Genomic DNA, 20,222 nt, shown 5'->3' with positions numbered 1-20,222 from the left:
TATTAGCATAATCACTATTAATTTCTGCTTCTCACTACTAAATAGAAATAAAGACACATTTAGATGGTAATCTTGTTCATTTTTCAAAATCTAAGTTCCTATTCAACTTAAAAAGCAAAAAACAACCCACCCAGGCTCTGCAATCTCGTTTTCCCTAGGAAGTTTGCTGAGAATCACACACAAGTAGGCCCCAGGTGCCAAGCAATTTTGTGATCAAGTGTCTTTGCCTGTAAATTAGCATTCTTTCTTGGTGAATAAAATCGTTTCCTTATTTTCAGCATTACATTAACACTCAGTGTATTCAGTAAAAAAAAAACACTTTACTAGATCAGAAGGAAAAGTAACCTTCTTTCTTTCTTTCTTTCTTCTCTTAATTTTTTGTTTTATTACTAACCCACTACTGCTTGGTCACAAAGGTGGCACTGCTCCTGCCTCCACGTAGCGGGGCCAGTAACCTGGAAGGAAAAAGCTCTCCCTACCAGGGCGAAATGGAGCAAACCATCCCTAAAACTCAGAAATCCACTGGGTGCATAGTTGAGACCCTTAGAGGGCGAGAACAGTCAGAGACTGATTTTGTAGCAGCTAAACATCAAAAGACTGACGTAGCCAGAATCAAAACTCCAACTTTCCTCATTATTGACTTGACCCAAGAACAGCTTATTGGTAAACGCTCGACGTTTCTAGTGCAGAAATGCCTAGAAAGCATAATAGGTACTCCAAAGACAGTTCATTGCTTAAGATCAGGTGACTTACTGGTTGAAGTTGCCATTGCTCGAAAATCTAAGCAACTACTGAAACTAAAAACGTTTGGTGGAACTTCTGTTACAGTTTCACTATGTTTCCCTGAACACGTCAAGAGGTGTCACCGAGTGGGATCTCATGAACAGCTAAAACAGGAACTACAAGACCAAGGAGTCATAAATGTAAGAAGCATAATGACAAAGGATGGCATACTAGTTCCTAGTCAACATAATACTCACTTTCGATAACCCTAAACCACCAGCAGTGACCAGGGCAAGTTATCTTAATTGCCGCGTTACAGCATACGTTCCAAACCCCTTATGCTGCTACAAGTGCCAGAAGTTTGGCCACTCAGAGAGTCTGCAGAAGAGCAGCTGCCTGTGCCGCATGCAGATCTACTGCACACACGAATACCAATTGCACAGCTATAACACCTAGTTGTCCTAACTGCAGAGAAGCTCATCCAGCATTTCCCAAGGAGTGTCCCCTTTGGAAAAGGGAAAAGAAATGTACAGCAATACAAAATTGAATACAGTGTAACATACCAAGAGGCCAAAAGTCCTTTCCAGCCCTGAACGCTAATAAACCAACCTATGCTCGAGCAACCAAAAAACAAATATCAATTGCAACCCAAACAGTGGTAACCATACCACCAAATGGATCACTACCTGATTGGGCAAGGTCAGTATTGGCCATGGTTCCACTAAACCGAACAGCAAGCAAAAAAGTAAAGCTATAAATATGCTGATTACTGTACTACCAGATGCCATCCCTCAGGAAAACACTACAGTACATACTTCTCCTGATGCAAACCAAACAGATAGCATGGACTTAGAAGATAGCTCACAGCAAGATGAGCAAGTATTAGAACTATTCACTGATAAGGATACGGACACAGGAAAACCATACTTTCCAAAGAAGGGGAAAGGGAAACCTTCAGCCCCTTGAAAACAAATTGAGGTTTCTTCTAAACCCAGATAATGCTTACCTTTCTGTAGTGGAACTGTAGAGGATATCGCAGCAATTTAAATGACATCCAAGATCTCCTCATATCTGATTCTATCGCCTTCGGCTTACAGAAAACCAATCTAACTTCACATATAACCGTTTCTCTCCAGAACTACATTATTGATCAGAAAGATCGTGTTGTAAACAACCTGAACAATCTGGCACATGGAGGTGTTGCATTGATAATCAACACTCAAATACCCTCTAAACCACTCCCATTGAAAACAAACCTTGAGGCAGTTGCAGTACAAGTCAATGTTCATTTTGGACTTGACTATCGTCTCACTATACTTACCCCCTAATCAAAATATAAGCTACACTGATAGAAGAACTAGTGGTACAACTTCCTCAACCCTACTTCATCTTAGGGGACCTCAGTGGTCATCATCCTTTATGGGGAAATCAAAACATGGACAAACGTGGCCAAATTATATAAAAGTTACTTGAACAGCACAATTTGATTACTCTCAATAATAATGCACATACTTATATGCATTTACCTACAGGATCTACTTCAGCTATTGGTGTGTCTCTATGCTCAGCATCCATATATCCTCTATTTGGATGGGCTATTCATAGCAATCCACTGGGTAGTGACCATTACCGAGTGATATGCCGAATTAATACAGACATCCCCCACTTTTCTAACAGAACTGTCAAATAGAACTTTTTCAAAGCGAAATGGGATATATACAAACTAGCAATACTGGAAGAAAAGCAGGTTCAGCAAGTATCCATAAACTTAGCCACAGGATATTATATCTAACCAAATACTACAGGCAGCAGACCAGTGATTCCAAAGCAATCCAACAAAATATCAGCACACTCAAAACTTTGGTGGAATAATGAATGCACCATGGCTAAAAAAGAAAAGAACAAAGCATGGAACATCTTCAAGAAGTTTCCAACAACTGCAGATCTCATCCACTTTGAACAAGCTCGGGCAAAAGCAAAACATATTAGACAGACTAGCAAAAGGGAAACATGGGGACGTTTCACCTCCACAATTACAAGAACTACAAAAACGCAAACGATATGGACGAAAATACGACATATGTATTCTAAACATCCACGCATCAACCTTCATACTAACTGTAAACGGTTGAGATGTTACAATACCAGTGGAGATTGCAAATACATTGGGTGAATCATTCATGAAAATCTCAGCCCAGACATCTTACACACCTCATTTTCAGGTACACAAGGCACAGGCTGAGAAACATGTCATCAACTTCAAATCGCCATCTAGTGCTGCATACAATCTCCCCTTCACAATGATAGATTTGCACCATGCTTTAGCCACTGCCAAACTCAGTGCAGCAGGACCAGATGTAATACACTACATCATGATAGCACAACTTACTGAACCAGCCCTTAAGACATTGTTACTTTTTTATAACAGAATTTTTAAACAAAATACCTTCCTGGACAAATAGCATCACGCTTATGTTTTGGCATTTCCAAAATCAGGAAAAGATCCTACAAATCCACAACACTACCGACCTATTGCACTCACCAGCTGTATGAGCAAGGTTCCGGAAAAAAAAACGATCAGTGCCCGCCTAACTTGGTTTCTAGTCTAAAACAACCTTCTTATCCCAGTACAATACAGTTTCCGTGAAGGAAGATCCACTCTTGACTTACTCATCAATGCAGAAATAAACATCCGTGACACTTTTGTACAAAAAGAACACCATGTTGTGGTTCTCTTTGACATAGAAAAAAGAGTTTGACACAGCTTGGAGGTATGGTATAATGCGAAACCTATACAATCTAGGACTATGCGGACACATGCCAGAGTTTATCAGAAACTTCCTCCATCATTGCTCATTTCAAGTTAGAGTCGACAACCAGTTATCTTCCAATTTTATTCAGGAAGGTGTCCCACAAGGTTCAGTACCAAGTGCCACCCTATTTAACATAATAATGAACTGCATAACACAGGATCTACCACAAACAGTGTCCACTACCTTGTATGCCGATGGTAGAAAGACAGTTGCAAGGTGCCATCAACAAAGTTGTAATATGGTCCCAAAACAATGGTTTCCACTTTTCACCACAAAAGACTGTCGGGATACACTTCTGTAGGAAGCGTAACCTACATTCAGCCCCAGAACTTCACCCAGAAAATCAAATCATCCCAGTGGTTCATAGTGTCTGCTTTCTTGGTGTGGCTCTAGACCAAAAACTTACCTTCCTCAAACAAATAAAATAGCTCTGGATTACTTGTCTTAAGAAGCTAAACACCTTAAGAGTACTATCTGGAACAGCATAGAAAGCTGACCGTTACATGCTACTGCATTTGAATCATGCATTAGTACGGTCACATCTAGATTATAGCTCTGTGGTCTACAGCTCTGCTAGATCAAGTGCCTTACGTTGACTTGATCCCATGCACCACAGTTCTCTTCAGCTTGCACTAGGGGCATTCCATACATTGCCAGTTCAGAGCTCATATGCTGAAGCAACTGAAACCTCTTTACATCAATGCAGAGAAATGCTTCTGTTAACCTACGCAGCAAAAGTCAAAGGGCAACTAGACAACCCTACTCGGAACGGACTTTTCTCACCCAAATGGGAGAACCTTTACAGAGCTTATCCATCTAAAAACTCATCAGCAGGGATATGCCTGTGTTCCTTGCTCGGTGACTAGCAAATTGACAGCCTACTACTTTTCATACAGCTCCACCTTGGATGTATCACATACTGTTGTGCGGCCTTTCACTCGCATCGTTGGGGAAACACACCTTACCCCAACATACTACAAATTCATGCCACATTGAGAATCCAGCACGCAGAGTACATGCCAATCTACATGGATGGATCTAAAACGGACAACTGTGTTGCTGAAGCAGCAGTTTTTCCCCAACCTTACCATAGCCGAGAAACTCCCCATTGAATGCAGCAGCTACACTGCAGAACTCTGTGCTATCTTCATAGCGTTAAATTTCACCTTATCATCAAATATACCGAACAGTGTTATCTATACAGACTCCATTAGTGCTATCCAAGCTATACAGCAGAATAAAAATCATGATAACCCCTTACTCATACAGATTTGGAATACCATGACTCTAAGCTAAATAGAAAGAAACAAGAAGTCATCTTTTGTTGGATCCCTGGCCATGTTGGAATTTCTGGAAATGAACGTGCTAATCTAGCTGCGATCCTATAGATGAACCATTTAGTATACTGATCACAGACTACAAGTCAATTATAAAGAAGTGGTGTCTTGAAAAATGGCAACACATCTGGCAAAGTCAAGTTGGGAACAAACTACTCTGTATGTGAAAATAGGCATGAAGAAGTCGTATTAGCCCGACTACGAATAGGCCATACACATCTAACACATCTTTATCTTCTTGCAGATACTGATCCACCACCGTGTACAAATTGTAACACTCAGCTCACTGTCCATCATGTGCTCGTTGATTGTCCCAAATACAATAGTGACCGACAAGCTATGTTTACCTCTTTTTCCAGGACAAACATTCCTTTCGGTATTGCTGACCTCCTGGCAGATACCCCACACGTGGCCAAAATGTTTTCATTCCTTAAACGGATACAACTGTAAAATGCAGTGTGAACTTCAACATTTATATACATAAACTGTGTATTTAACATTACCATAGTTAGATGCGTATGGTGCCCTTGTGTCGTAGAGTCCATAAACAAACAAACATGCACAAGTAAAACTCCCCATCAGCTGTCAACAGTGTAATTAATTTTAACTTAATTATAACTCACACTAGCTCACATGACCAGGAACCAGAACAGATTTTGCTTCTTAGTAGTACCTCAAAGCAGTTTGTGAGCCAAAATGAATCATATTATTCAAAAAGACTTATGGAGTCCTTTATAATCTTGTAAGGTACAGGTGATCCCCGCTTAATACTGATAATTCGTTCCGGAAAAACATAGCACTAAGCGAGCACCACATTCCCATAAGGTAACATGTATTTGTGAGTTGTGGTCGGTGCCATAGGATATTTTCTAATCAATAATAAACGACAGTGAAAAGATGCACAAACGTCGGTCAAAATATTTAATATTCAAATATTTGTACATATAAAATATTCTGCATTATATACATATATAATTATGTGGTAACTACTTATGTATCAAAATTAAACTTAAAATTCCAATTGAAAGTCATGAATTTTAATTGATTTAATTTAATTGATGAATTTAATCATGAAAAATGTGTCAATTTTGGGTTGTGGTTTGGCCCTCTACCTGGTAAACTAAAGGGGGGTTGTAATTTAAAATTCCCTGCAGCATTACCACTCAACAATAAAGTCAATTGATCCTTCGCTGCTTCAAAACCTGGAACATTTAACAACTGAATTTTGTGTTGGATATTTCAATAAAAATAGTTAAAGTCTCTCCATTTCAATCCTAATAGCCAGCCTAGCCCTAGTTTCTTGCAGTGGAATAACTGTCTTTCCTGCTGATAAAATTAATTCTTTATTTTTATAATTGTTCCTACAGTTAAACCTGCCAGTCCTAAATTATGGCACACATCCGCTTGTCGTTGACCGGAATTGATTCGCTTCAAAACGTCTAATTTAATTTTCAAATTTAGTCTTTTTCTTACATTTGTAGTCTTCATACTGTGTCCAGACGTTGCTTTTTCATTCTTATTCACCATTATTAACTCTTCAAAAATGAACTGTGTTGGTTGCATTAATTATGGTACAATGTTCGAGTAAACTGTCCGTTATGCACGATGTCTAATACTGTACTGTACTGAGTGATGACTAGACTTTGGATAAATGCATATAACGCAAATGTTACAAGCAATATACCTGATCATTTTTTAAAATGTTCATCTTGGAACTACGTAACAAGTCACTGTATTGCAATTAAATTAGCGTGCAAGAAAATTTAACTGAGCGTGGGAAAATTTCTGAAGTCAGCATGGGAAACGTTTTAATGCTGTTTTCTATTCATTTTCAAGCTATCGACTCTTTCAGATGAAACATTTTCGTTAAATATGCCAAAAATGTAATCTGTATGCTGGTAAAAGAGCATTATAGTGATTTGTGACAGCGTTATAGTCAGATACCGGTTTATAGTATAAGAACAGCATTACAGCAAATCAGCATAAAGCAAACCATGTTATAATGAGGGCCTGCTGTATTTCATTTGAACCTCTGGTTTACTAATATTAATAGTGCATTTAAGTGTTACCTTAATATTTTCCATTGATATGTCACCTGGTAGAATATTTAGCTTAATCAAACCTATAAGGCATTTTATGTACATATTTCGTACATCTTATTGCAAATTCATATTCTGAACAAAAAAAGTAATACAATTTTGAATATTATGTAATATAATTGATTACACTACTCCACACTTTGAAAAGATTCCCTGATGTTTTCTCAGAAAAGGGTGTTTCTGAATTATTTTCTAATGCTGATTTCAAAAATGACTTCCGTTTGTTTCCATCATGTAAAGTTTCTTTAAAAATCATGAAAGAAAATTTAATTTTGGCAGAATTTGTGCACTAAAATTATAACAAAATGCTGCTTTTAATGAGACATGTATATTTAAATACATGTTGATAACACTATTAAAAAGGGCAGTGGTAAAAAAGTCCACTAAACATTCACCTCTCATTTTAAAAACTGTTCTGTGATAGGTCAGGTTTTTTTTTTGTTTGATTTTCTTGAAGATCCTACTTTACATTTCCTCTTCAGCATCCAGCAATAGTCAGCCATCATGTTGACATTCCACCTCCCATGGTATCTCATCACTTTGTTATTAATGTATTGGCAAAACTTCTCGTCCTGTTCTTCACTAACACTAGATTTTCTGGGAAGTAGTCCATGTGGGGGTGTAAAATATGTACCTTGACACTCATGTTGCAGCCCAGCTTCTTGAAGTTTGCCAACATATTTTCAACTGTACAGTCAGTTCTACTATTACGTGCATTTTTGCAATGCGAATTTGCTCCAATGCGACTGATATATTAGGGAACAATGTGGGTATAGAGCGATTTTCGCGTTGGCTTGTGTGTGATTTCATCTGCGAGTAACATCAGGTGAACACAAAACTTGGCACCAAGCTGAATGTAGCAACCTGCACAGCAATACATACAAGTTTATGAAGCTTAAAAAATGTGAGAGCTATATTTCCCATTTACTGTAGTTGTATTGGTCGGAGACATGCTGCCTGTAAGATAACAAGTGATATTATAGGCAGACTCATGTTTTCAGGAGCTCGAATTTTTGTTCGAACAGAAATTTCGAGGCGTGAGCAGAGGAGTACATTTCCGGAGGTCACTACCATAAAACAATAAAAACAATTTTCAGTTCCCAGTTTATTGGACTTTTCAGTTAATGCAATCTAATTATGAACAAGTAGTAAACTCGATCTTATTGCACTTGCAATAATGCGGATAGCTGGAATTCTGTGGGTTTTTACTTTATTATGGCAGAATGTTTTTCCCTTTTCAGAATTTTCTCTTCATTCCTATTTTTTAAGCTTTTAATTTTTTTTTAATGTGTGAAATTGTTACCGCGTATCTCACTTGTGCAATTTGTGCGTGCCATGTTCGTCGTTATTGATTGCTTATCTTTTTTACTGTTTTAAATTTTACAATCCAAAAAAAAGCCAGTGAACAAAAATATTAATTAGTATGTATATATTACATTGCTATATTTACTTTAATATTTATTTATTTATTATAAATTTAAGATGTTTAAACCTGTGTTAGCAATTTTATTGGGTTTCTAACTTTTTTTAGTGTTTACTTACCACACTGAACATTTTTTTTTTTTTTTGTTTTCTGCCCCTATCCCTATTTTTCCCTAATAAGCCCTGTTGTTTGTAATGTGTGAAATGCCATAATGCAGAGATTTTTAGGAACACATATACTGCATTATAGCAGAACTGACTGTATTCTTGTAGCCTGAATCCTTGTTGTTCCCTAAGAAGTTCTCAGCAACAGACCCGAATCTAATCCATTCCTGTTTTCCTCTTTTATTCATAGTTCCCTCAAAATTTCAGTTCCTCATCAGTTTGTGAATTTGAGGTCCAATAAAAATACACGTTGTTTTAGCTTCTCTTGGGTGATCAATGGTAATTTAGTACAAAGGTAGTTGAAGCAGGGACCTTCCTGAGGTAAAGCTTTCACAAACTGTTTCATCAAATCCAGTTTGATGTGAAAGAAAGACAGTTTTGGGGTCTACCAGTGGGTTATGAACTATATCCTTTCATCCAAACAACAAACTGCCCCTCTTTAGCCAGACCTTGACATTTCAGTGCCTACCTCCTGCTTAACTGTCTCACTCACACAAAAAGGAAGGCATTTTTGTGTAGCCAGATTGCTACCCAATCAACATCACTATGCCTATCACTTTAAAGTCAGCACAGACCATCCAACCATGTTCTTCTTACTTAATATTTGTCAACAACCTCTTCAAGTTCTCATATGTTTCTTTCAGATGCACAGAGTGAGCTATTGGAATTGACCCATATTTATTTCCATTGTGGGGCAAATACACCTTTGAAACTCTTCTTTGATAAGTCAATAAAAAGTCTCCACTGTGTAGGATTGCAATTAATTCCTAAATAATTCATTAAGCCATTTATATTACTGAAAACAACCATAGAATTGTCCTCAGAAAAAATAGAGCGCTAGTTCTCTTTCTCTGTCTATACTGTGAGAAAAACGTCACATGAGCTAGAGGATTTTTTTACTTAATTCTATAACCAAGGAGTTCTGAAGATTCCTTTCGTATAGTTAAATCTCTTACCAGATCATTGAGTTCATTCTGTGAAAACACTTGAGGGCATGTAGACTTCAGTTTCTCTGCAGCTAAATTCTCCAATATAAGTGGAGGGCATAGAATCGGCAGGTTGCCTCCATGTGGGACTGGTCTAATGGCAGATGGAATATTAGGATACACAATGTCTTTCTCACTCTTTACATTGTATCCCTCTCTACCTTAACTAAACAAAACTAACAGTTATCACAGTAATTTGTAGCATCCTGCAAAATCATGGGAATTGCAAATGGCATAGACTTCTTTTTTCCTCATTCATTTTTCCACAATCTCAATGCTTGAACACACACATTTGGAAAACTTTCTGTGGAGCCCACAGAAAGTTTTCCAAATGACCTTGGTCACCAACTTTCACTTCAAAATAAGCACAATACACAAATTCTTGTGTATTGTGCTTATTTTGACAAATTCTTTTTGTCAAAATACAAATTTTTACAAATTCTGTAACATCTTGTCTTTGCTTGAGGACTACATAACTTCCACAAAATAAGTTTGGCTTGTTCAAACACTTGCAAGAAGATATTTTACTCACTTTTCAGCACAAATTTGACACACTAACCCAAAAAATAAACTGAGCTCACACTGATAAACACCACTGCACGAAGCTTTCAAGGTCAAAAAACAAATGACTGAAGGCAGTTTTGCCAACATGTAAAGGATTTTAGTTTACAAATTCCCAGCATTTACTCCCAACTTAATACAATCAGTATTACAACTCATGACATCAACTTAAGTGATTAGGAAAAATCATACATGATATAAAAAAAACAAATAACATTTCTGCAATCAGCATAAAAAACAGTTAAAAACAGCTATTAGTTTATAAACATCAAAAACTACACAGAGTAGTGTTATATTATGGCTGCCTTAGCCTAGTGGTCAGGGGCGCGTGTGCATAAGTACACGTGCCTTGAGTGACCGGGGTTCAAGCCCGTGACTGCTGAATATGGTGCTATTTCTTGTATTCTCTCTATCTTGTGAACTCCTCTGACCGTTTGGTCGTCCCAGAGTATAAACAGAAAATTTATTTATTTATTTGACCCCGTGAAAATATTTAACGAATTAATTTGTGTCCTTCCTTCACACCACCGAAGAGGGATGGGATTTTTATCCAATAAATGTTAATGATAGTTGATTAAGTTATTTCATTTCTCTGTAGCTAGAAGTAGAAATAAATATTGATTTTATATTTGTTCAAGTTAGTGTACTTTTCTTCCAATTTATAGTACACTTCCAATATTTAAAAATGCTTATAATTACTGAAGAATGGTAAATCATATTTGATTTAAATTTATAATTTAATAATCTCTTTCTAGATTCAGAAACAAATTTGAAAAGTCAAGTTGCAGGAAGTTCTCATTCTACACCTAAGGATTCCATGGTTGTAGATTCACCATTAGACTCAGTGATACAAATTACGCTTCCTAATGTCCCATCAATAGAACAGTATTTACCAGCAGTACCGTCCACAGATCTGGGAACTGTAACTGCTAGTGAAACTAGTGACAGCATTTGTGTTGGCTTAATAGCAGCTAAAACTCTAAACACCCAAGCTTGTACAGAATTAAAACTTACAAATACAGAACAGAATGGAAATGATGAAAGTAGGTGAGTGGGAGCATGTATTTTGGCTGTTTTTTCTTTCTTTCTTTATTGCATACAATAGTTTGAAATTTCTGTTCATTTAGATAATTATGCTAATACTGATTACTACAGAGTAATACCACTTTTTTATAACTAGTGGTCATAGTTGAGATCTATCAATAGTATAATTTGTTAAACCACATTATCACTACATTAAAATTAAGACTCTATATGGAAATTACAGAATTCTGTGACATTTCAGAGGGATCCCAATGTATTCTAAAGGTCATCTGAAATTTGTTCTAGATTCAGTATCACGATGAATAGATTCTGTTTCTCTGGCAACATGATACAGTTTTTAATTTCAACACTGATATTAAATTTAAAAAATTTGTTTATACTCCAGGATGGCCACATGAGTCAGCAGAGTTTACAAGATATAGACTACAATACTGTTACTGTGTTTTGTGGAATCCTACTAGATTTGAACACATGATTCATAACGCTGTGCTTTTATGTTGACTATTCAGCTAATTCAAACTTTATTGAAGACTAATCAGCATAACTACTGAGAACAAAGGCTAACAAAGAGAATCGGGAAAACAATGTTTAGTGGCCAGTGGTCATGTGCTGCTGAAACTTAAATTATCTAAATGTTATATACAATATAACTATTGTGTTATAATAGTTATAAATATTGAGCATTAAATATTTGGTATTAGCCATATAATTTGTGATCAAATGAAAAACATTAGACTAATGTTGTATGTTCAATTTAATTTAATGTTTAATTTTCATTAAGCATTAAATTAATATTGAAAAGTTAAATGTTCATAATTAAACACCTTATTAATTTAAGAGAGCAATTATGTGCATTTAAAATATATCACCAGATTGGATTTGGTACTTCCTCTGTGAACTTTGGCTGGTACATTTGTTAAAAACATGATACTAAAATTGGTTGTTTCTGTTTAATGTATAATTTTATATTTGTTAATGCAGTAATTTAATTAACCTCTCTTTTAGTTCATTAAGGTGCATGGAGGAGTGGCTGTATAGTATAAAAATTGTTTAATTTCTACCTTGCTACTGTTGATTTTCGCTGCTGCATTCTTATGAATGGTCTTTAAATACAGTAAACCCCCGCTATTCGCGGGGGTTACGTTCCTGAGAAATGTCGCGAATACTGAGTTATGGCTCCCATAATAATGAAGGGGTTCCATTCCAAAGTATGAAATATATAAGAAAAACTAGTCTAAAATTTTGTCTATTTATGTATTATATGTACCTTCATAATATGACTATGTACATAGACAGTACATAGTGAAATGCAAGCATATGGCATCGAAATGAAAATAACAAACAATTTAATATTAAATGTAATATTTATTAGAAATTTCAAACAAATCTTTCAAACCAGCGCCTTTGCTATAGCTAAAAAACTTATCCCGCCAGTGCTATCACCAGTTTCGCTAAAGTGTTGATAAAGGAGTTTTGCTTTTTCACGAATGATGAGTGAACTTAACGGAATTTTATTTTGAGTTCGGTCTTCTAACCACAGATTTAAAGCTTTTTCCATTTTTTCTAATTTAACATCACAAGTTACAGAGCAAATTTTTGAAACAATTAGCGCGTTTTCACGAACACTACAGCGGATTTTTTCTTCCGATTTTTTGATTGATCGTACCGTTGACTCATTGATTTTATAATGTTTTGCCACTGAGGAGACACTTTCACCATTAGAAATTTTATCTAATAACTCAGTTTTATTCGCTAATGTCATCACCTTCTTTGCTATTTTCACATTTCTCTTGTTATTCGTAGCCATATTTTGTACGGGTTAGAAAGAACTAATTCGTAGCCATATTTTTGTACGGGTTAAAGTCACTTTCTTCCGTTAACACACTCGAAAAAGTCTGTTTTACACTGCAAAATGGTAGATTTATCATTTTTGTAAGCATATCAATTTATAAATTGATAATGGCTGCAGTTTACCTTTTACTGAAAAAATATTGCGCATCAAGGGGGAAAAAAAATAAATGCAAAGATAAAAAAAAATAAACGCAAAGATAAAAAAAATGATAATAAGATCAATTTATAAGCGTATAAATTAAAAGCAAACGACGAAACCTTCCATGACAAGCGCATAACACATACTGAACAAGGATTAGCGAGAAACATCCACGCTCGCAATTTTGTCACCCCTCTCCCCCACCCACTGAGCGCTGTTTTGACCGGCAAAAATAATTTTAGCCACGCCCATGTTTTTTATGGCGGAAAATATTCACGGCGCTTTAAAATTCACATTTTTTTAGGTTTCATTTTATATTAAATCGGTGATCGCGAATATGCGAAACCGCAAATACAGATACCGCGAATAGCGGGTGTTTACTGTACATTGTGAGTAATTTATCAGGCATTAGTTTGGAAAAACAGCTGCAAGAGACCAGACTAGAAAAAAGCAAAACTGAGAGGTGCATTATGGCCACAGAAGTCGATGTGCCAACAAACAAACAAACAACAACAACATTCTTGAATAGCATTATTTTTAGTATTTGTAAACTCATATATTGGTCTGCAACCCAGTCACTAAAATACTCGTAGGTATAACCCGTAGTGAGAATTAATACACTACTGTAAACCATTTTGAAGTTAGAGCAATGGTTTTTCACAGATCTTTCACTTGGTCCTTGAATTTAAAAAAAAAAAAAAAAAAACTTAATGGTGTTTATATGCATTCAGTTTTTTCTGTGACTATTTCTTTAAAGATATTCCATAATTCTAATGTATTTATCTACCCACTGCTATCTGCCTAGTTGATAGAGGCTTAACTGTCATGAACCCCTTTCCTGCCCATGCCTTTAACATTTGCAACTATCCAGCTGACCTAGCCAAGCCGTCGGCCTAAAACTACCCAGAGATAATGTATTGAAATAAGTTATTTCTGTGAGTAGTTGAGGCTGGTTGTTGATTATTCCAGTAACCATATACTCACAGAGGTAATTTATTCCAATAATCAACAACAGATTAAAAGAAAACTTCTTACAGTAAAGTCCAGTTTAAATTTATTTTCCTTTGAATTTTAATTTGAATTTGTGGTCCCTACTCTAGAATCACTTATAATTGTAAATATCAGTGAAAAGTTCTGTGATGTTGTCGATTTAATGGGTAGTTATCAGGTGTAGAATATTCTTACTCCTAGTATTTTCTCTAACATGCTGATACAAATAATGATTACCTAGTTTGTTTAAAAATTTTGTATCCCCATGGCGAGTTTTGCTCCCACTTGCTCCATTGAACGTCACAAAAATTGAAATCACTCCATAAGACATTGCATTTATTCACTCTTTTAACATTCATTAAGGCTCTTGTAATTTCTTCCAAAAAAAAGTTATTTATAGTCACCCATTTAAAGAATAGGCTCATTTATTTTCAGTTAGAGTTACTAGGATTAAATGAATTCTGCATAATAACTCATGGGTCATCCTGAATATGGTACAAAACAACAACAATATTAATCTTTATTGAATGAAAAAAATGACAGTGTTCTTGGTTCAGTCATGTGTGAAAGCCAGTAGATTTGATAGATCTGCTGTATTATAACCCAATTCTGATCAGAAAAGTCCCAAAGAGGAGCTTATCGGGACAGTCTCTAAATGTGCAATTAGAGTTGAGAATAGGCTTGCTTTTTCTTTATGGTGGCAAGCTCTTGATCTCTTTTCTATACAGAGATCTTTTTCAGTTTACTGATAATTTATTGCTACTGAATCAAGCATGTTCATAGTGTCAGTGCACAATTTGCATGAACAGAAAGTACTATATTCCTTTAAAAAATATATTTGCCAGCCATATCATAAGTACAACAAGTACGTGCAGTGTGTTTTAGCTATATACAAACATACATAAAGATTCAAAATCCTTGAATTGTGTGAATAAGTAATGGAAAAATGCGTGATGCAGATGTTTTCAGAGTGGCGTATATGAGTAGAGCTCTTGATAAGACCTTCATGTGGAGTTGTACACTTTTCTTCACATACCTTCATTTTGCCATATACTGTGACATGGAGATCACTGTGGATCATTATTGCAAGAAATGTTGGTGTGGCATTTGAATAATATTTTACAAAAGTGCATTTCCCATACTTTTCTTGTATTGTATTTTTGGTGGCGCCTCCGTAGCCAGGTGGGAAGGAGCAGCAGTGCGTAGCACACGCTTCTTGATTAGACCGGGGTTCGAGCCCGTCACCACCAAATACGGAGGATGCGGAAAGGTCATTCAGGGAATGACCACCGCATATCCCGGAGCAATATGGCCTTAGTTGCTAATGCTCCTAAAAACCAAATAACAACAACAACAATTGTATTTTTGGGGGCATTGCTATTTCCATAATATAGCTAATTTCACTTATAATTATTCTTTAGGTAGTATGAAAATTCTGTTACATCTTGTTTTGGTGAGCTGTAGCATACCATTTTGAACTATTTAACTATGCAGATCTGGACTCTTCTTTCAGAATAAATCACCATTTCTCACTTTTCGTGATGTGTAACGTTGTTGTGAATCAGTGGTGAATTGTGTCTAATTCCCTGTTGCAATTCTACTTGTGGTACTGACAAATTGACAAGTTTAGGGTTGTTAAATTAAAGTATCCCTATGTAGAGGGTTCTGGAGCGAGTTCTAATGCTCGTACAGAAGAGAAATTTGGACAACAGGTACAATAAAGAATGCGCTCGCCATTTATTGGAAAGAAAAAAAATTAGTTACAAAATTTTGTCAGTGTATGGCGCGTAACTATCTTAGTTATGATTATGAAAATAACGTAAGTTATTTGCATAATCATAAGTTATTGCCACAGCACCACTGCTCAGCTCTACTGAACTGTATAAAAGCAAAGCAGTCTCTTCAAAATCATACTGTAGATTTTTTCCTGCACTACAGCAGCAATGCCAACAACATTTCAGGAAAAGGCACTATTAGTGAAGCCGTACATACTATCAGAACATCAACAATGCAGCTATCAGAGAATTCCGGCATCAGAAGCGCATAAGGCATGGACCATTTGTGCTGTCCGCAAAATTATTGCAAAATTTGAAGCTACGGGACATCTTGGTGTTCAACCAGGTAGAGGCTGTAAACGGGTGGACTCCTCCCATGGCTATGGCTGTCGTGAATTTATCAAGTCAATCTCCATGTGGTAGCGCAAGTGTGCCAGCTGTTTCACTTGAAGTGGACATGCCGTATTCCACTGTAAAGATAGTAATGCGTCAGGTGTTGCAGTACTATCCTTACAAGATGCACATGCTACAGCAGCTAAAGCATGGTGATGCAGATATACGTTTCACATACGCACTTCAGTTTCTGGTACAAATGACAGTGGATATCACACTTAGTCGTGGAACATCCTTTGGAGGGATGAAGCCCACTTCTGCTTAAATTGACAAGTGAAAATGCACAACTGTAGCATTTGGGCAACAAAACCCTTTAGTTATCCAAGAGGTCTTGTTGCGTTCTCCAAAAGTGACAGTGTGGTGTGGATTTACAGCCACGTTCATGATTGGGCCATATTTTTTTGAACAGGTAACACCAACTGAACCCCGCACCTGTTTCATCACTGGACAGCGATATTATGAAATGTTGCAGGATACCATATTCATGCAAGATGGTGTGCCACCCCACATCCACTGATGTATCCAAAGATTGCTAAGGCAACACTTTACAGACGAACGGGTCATCAGCCGTTGTTTCCAGACATCTTGGCGACCCCGATCAACGGACCCCACCCCATGCTACTTCTGGTTGTGGGGTTTTTTGAAGAACCAGGTGTATCGGGAAGGATGTCAAAACTCTGGCAGATCTGAAGGACAGCATTAGACATTATGTGCTGGCTATTCCAGTTGACATGTTACGTTCTGCTGTAGAAAATTCTGTTCTTCGAATGGAAACTGTTGTTAACCAAAATGGAGGATACATCGAACAATTGTAGTGCTGTTTAAGTGATTTATATTGCCACAGTGCCATATAGTGACAAATTTTGTAACTAATTATTTTTTCCAATAAATGGCAAGCCCATTCTTTATTGTACCTGTTGTCCAAATTTCACTTCAGTACGAGCCTTAGAACTTTCTCCAGAGCCCTCTACATAGGGAGAGGGCTCTGGAGAAAGATTTTAACAACCCTGTATTTGACAGGATCATTCTTTATGCTTCTGTAAATTTAATGTCAAGTTCATTGAGCTCTTATTACGTTCTTCTTTGTCAGCTATGAAAGGGCATTGGCTTATGTTCATGTTGGATATTCTAGCATATTGGCTGTGATGGAAAATATTGTTTGAGTTGTATTCAAACAATAAAGATTTAATAAGGACAGTCGCCTGGAGATAACTTGGCAATTGCTTTTACCCCTTTCATTTTACCCCTAAACACTCAGAAACAATTGCGTGACAGCCACACAGGGTTTCCAATATATTTCCAGGTAATTTTTAACTTGCCAAAGGGCTGTACCAAATGCCTGGATATAACTTGGCAATTGCTTTTACCCCTTTCATTGCCAGGCTATACTTTGTGATTCAGTCAGTTCTTGTAAGCATGTGAGTTCAAAATATGAGATAATCTCATTATCTCATATTTTTAGGCACATAATATTGTGTATTCATACTATGGGGATAGCAATATGATGCTAGGGTTCTGTTCACTTATGGTAAGGACTGTGGAAGCTGTTCATCCAGTATAAAATTCTAAATATTTTTTTATGTTTTGCCCAGCCACTTTTAGTATTTGCTTTATTGCATATGTATTTTGAATCTAAGATTACTTTTTTGTTTTTTTTTCTTATTTTTGGTGCTCAGATTTCAGGAGTTATCTTAGAATCATGACCATCCTTATAAGGAATCCAGGAATTAAAGAAAGGAAGAAAGAAAACACTCTAAACACTCAGAAACAATTGCGTGACAGCCACACAGGGTTTCCAATATATTTCCAGGTAATTTTTAACTTGCCAAAGGGCTGTACCAAATCAGTTTTCTATCCAAGTCACAACCTCATTACAGCATCCACTTTATGCTAACCAGTTGTATGGTGCTATACCAGCAAACATATTTACAGTATTGCAGTACACTATGTAGTAAAAACTTCTGGACTGCTGTTACTAATGAAAACACTTAACTTGGCATGTGATTGGAAAAGATCTGACAAATACTGTTCTGTTATTAAGAGTTTGGGAATGTGCATCACTTCATAAAATTATGCCTGCTTAAAAACAATTCATTTTTAACCTTGCAGTTTTATGTAATGATAAAATACTTTGCATTTACAAGAAATCAGAAAAACGAAAAAAAATATCCTCGGAAACACCAGTTTATTTAACCACATATAAAAACAGGATTTTTATTCTCCCCTTTTACCAATGAATGGAAACAAAATATATAATAATACACAAAGCATCATTCAGGTTTTGATTGTGAACAATTATTATTAAAAAATAATACTGTTAATAAATATGTTTACCTTTCCATTATAAATGTATTCAATGCAGTACAGGGAAGTCTACTAATACAATGAAATCTACCAAAAAGATCACGCAAGTAAAAATTATGTGCTAACATTAATTTAAATTACTAATTAAAAATTCTATGAACTGTCAACAGAATGTCAGTCACTATAAAAAAAAAAAACAAATCTGTGGCTTGCTGTGTTGAGTACAGTCATTATTAATTACCATTGATGGGAGGTGAGGGGAGTTGCACTGGTGAAGGAGTCATGCTAAATTAGAGTTTGAGGATTTGGAAAGCCAGCTATCTAGCAGTAGGATAGCATTGTGCTTGTGTCAGTCATTGTCTTGGATCCATTTTCTTTATACTCCAGGACAGTCTGCAAATGTGCCAAGTATGGATGCTTGCAAGTAATTGACTGGTCTGCTATTTGTCTAGAGCCATATTATACATCTTGTGGTAAACTTTAATAAGATGAGAAGTTCTTAAGCACAACTACAAGAGATATTCTGAAAAATGTCCTCAATACCAACATAGTATCTATAAAAGTTTCATGGGAAGAGAGGTTAATTGCGTTATTTTGTGAAATTCAGTCATCTACAATTACGGAGAAAACATCTAAACAAGGAATGGGTGATACTATCCAGTATTAGCTAATTACTCAAAAAGTTGAACTTTTGTTTACAAGCCTGTATAATTTCATTTATCCAAGCTTTTCATAAACTACAGGCTGGTCTTGATTAATGCGATTAATTCGTCCTGCGAGCGCATTGTGCAAAACGGAAACATGTTAATCGAATATAATAATCAGAAAAAATTATAATTGGTCGGTGACGTTCAGGAATGTCCATAAAGAATTTTAAAAATACCTTTTAAATAACTTTTTAGCTGCATACCATGTAAAAGATAATAAAAATAATTATAGAATTAAATTTTTATTGCATAAAATACATAATAAAGAAACCAACTATTTGCTACCGAAATATTTGAACACAGTTGTCTGAACAATTTTGGCTTTCTTTTTTTTTTATCATACAATTTCCGATAGACAACAAGCTTTTCTAGGCCCTGACGAAATAACATGCTTCTTTCGATGTTAGGATCAACGTCCATTGCCTTTTGTTTAAGGTTCTCTGTAATACGAAAGATTTTGCTTAGTTCTTTTACCATTATCTCCTTTGCGGTAACATTTTCATCTGGCTCACACTCTTTTTCTTCAACTTCTTCATACACATGCTGTTCCTCTATTTGAAGGAGATCGTTGTCACTTAGCTGTTCTGAATGTGAATTCAGTGATTCTCGAATGTTAGCCTTATCCAAGCCTTTGAAACCAAGGTCATTACCAATATTAGTTTTGTCTTCAATAACTTTTTGAAGTGCATCTTTGAAGCCAGTAAAATCGTTTGTGCAATGGGGTAAAAGATGCTTGCAAACTGCTCTCATATTGCTAGCTGTCACTTCTTCCCATGCTGCATGAATGTTTTCAGTGGCCACTTGTATGTTATATTTTTTCCAAAATTCTGGTACAGAAAGTGCATTGTCTCCTGTTGTATCTTCAAGTGCCTGTGCAAATGTTCTGCAGAGATAGTAAGCCTTGAAAGTTGCA

At 36.1% G+C, this 20,222-nt stretch overlaps 1 protein-coding gene across 2 annotated transcripts in view; it reads left to right on the top strand.

Moving 5' to 3' along the window:
- The window catches only part of E(Pc) (Enhancer of Polycomb), a 378,489-nt gene that overhangs the window by 342,130 nt on the left and 16,137 nt on the right, over positions 1–20,222 (top strand). The window contains exon 14 of one of the 2 annotated variants that reach the window (XM_090381895.1): positions 10,862–11,149. In XM_090381895.1, the coding sequence (XP_090238021.1) occupies positions 10,862–11,149 (288 nt within the window). Of the gene's footprint in view, positions 1–10,861; positions 11,154–20,222 lie in introns of both variants that reach the window. The other variant, XM_090381894.1, reaches the window with a different exon arrangement.

The sequence above is a fragment of the Mastigoproctus giganteus genome, chromosome 9 (assembly GCF_048544385.1).
Source record: "Mastigoproctus giganteus isolate SK-2022 chromosome 9, ASM4854438v1, whole genome shotgun sequence".
Classification (NCBI taxonomy): Eukaryota; Metazoa; Arthropoda; class Arachnida; order Uropygi; family Thelyphonidae; genus Mastigoproctus; species Mastigoproctus giganteus.
The sequence above is the reverse complement of the archived record's forward strand: the minus strand, read 5'-3'. Positions and strand labels throughout refer to the sequence as shown.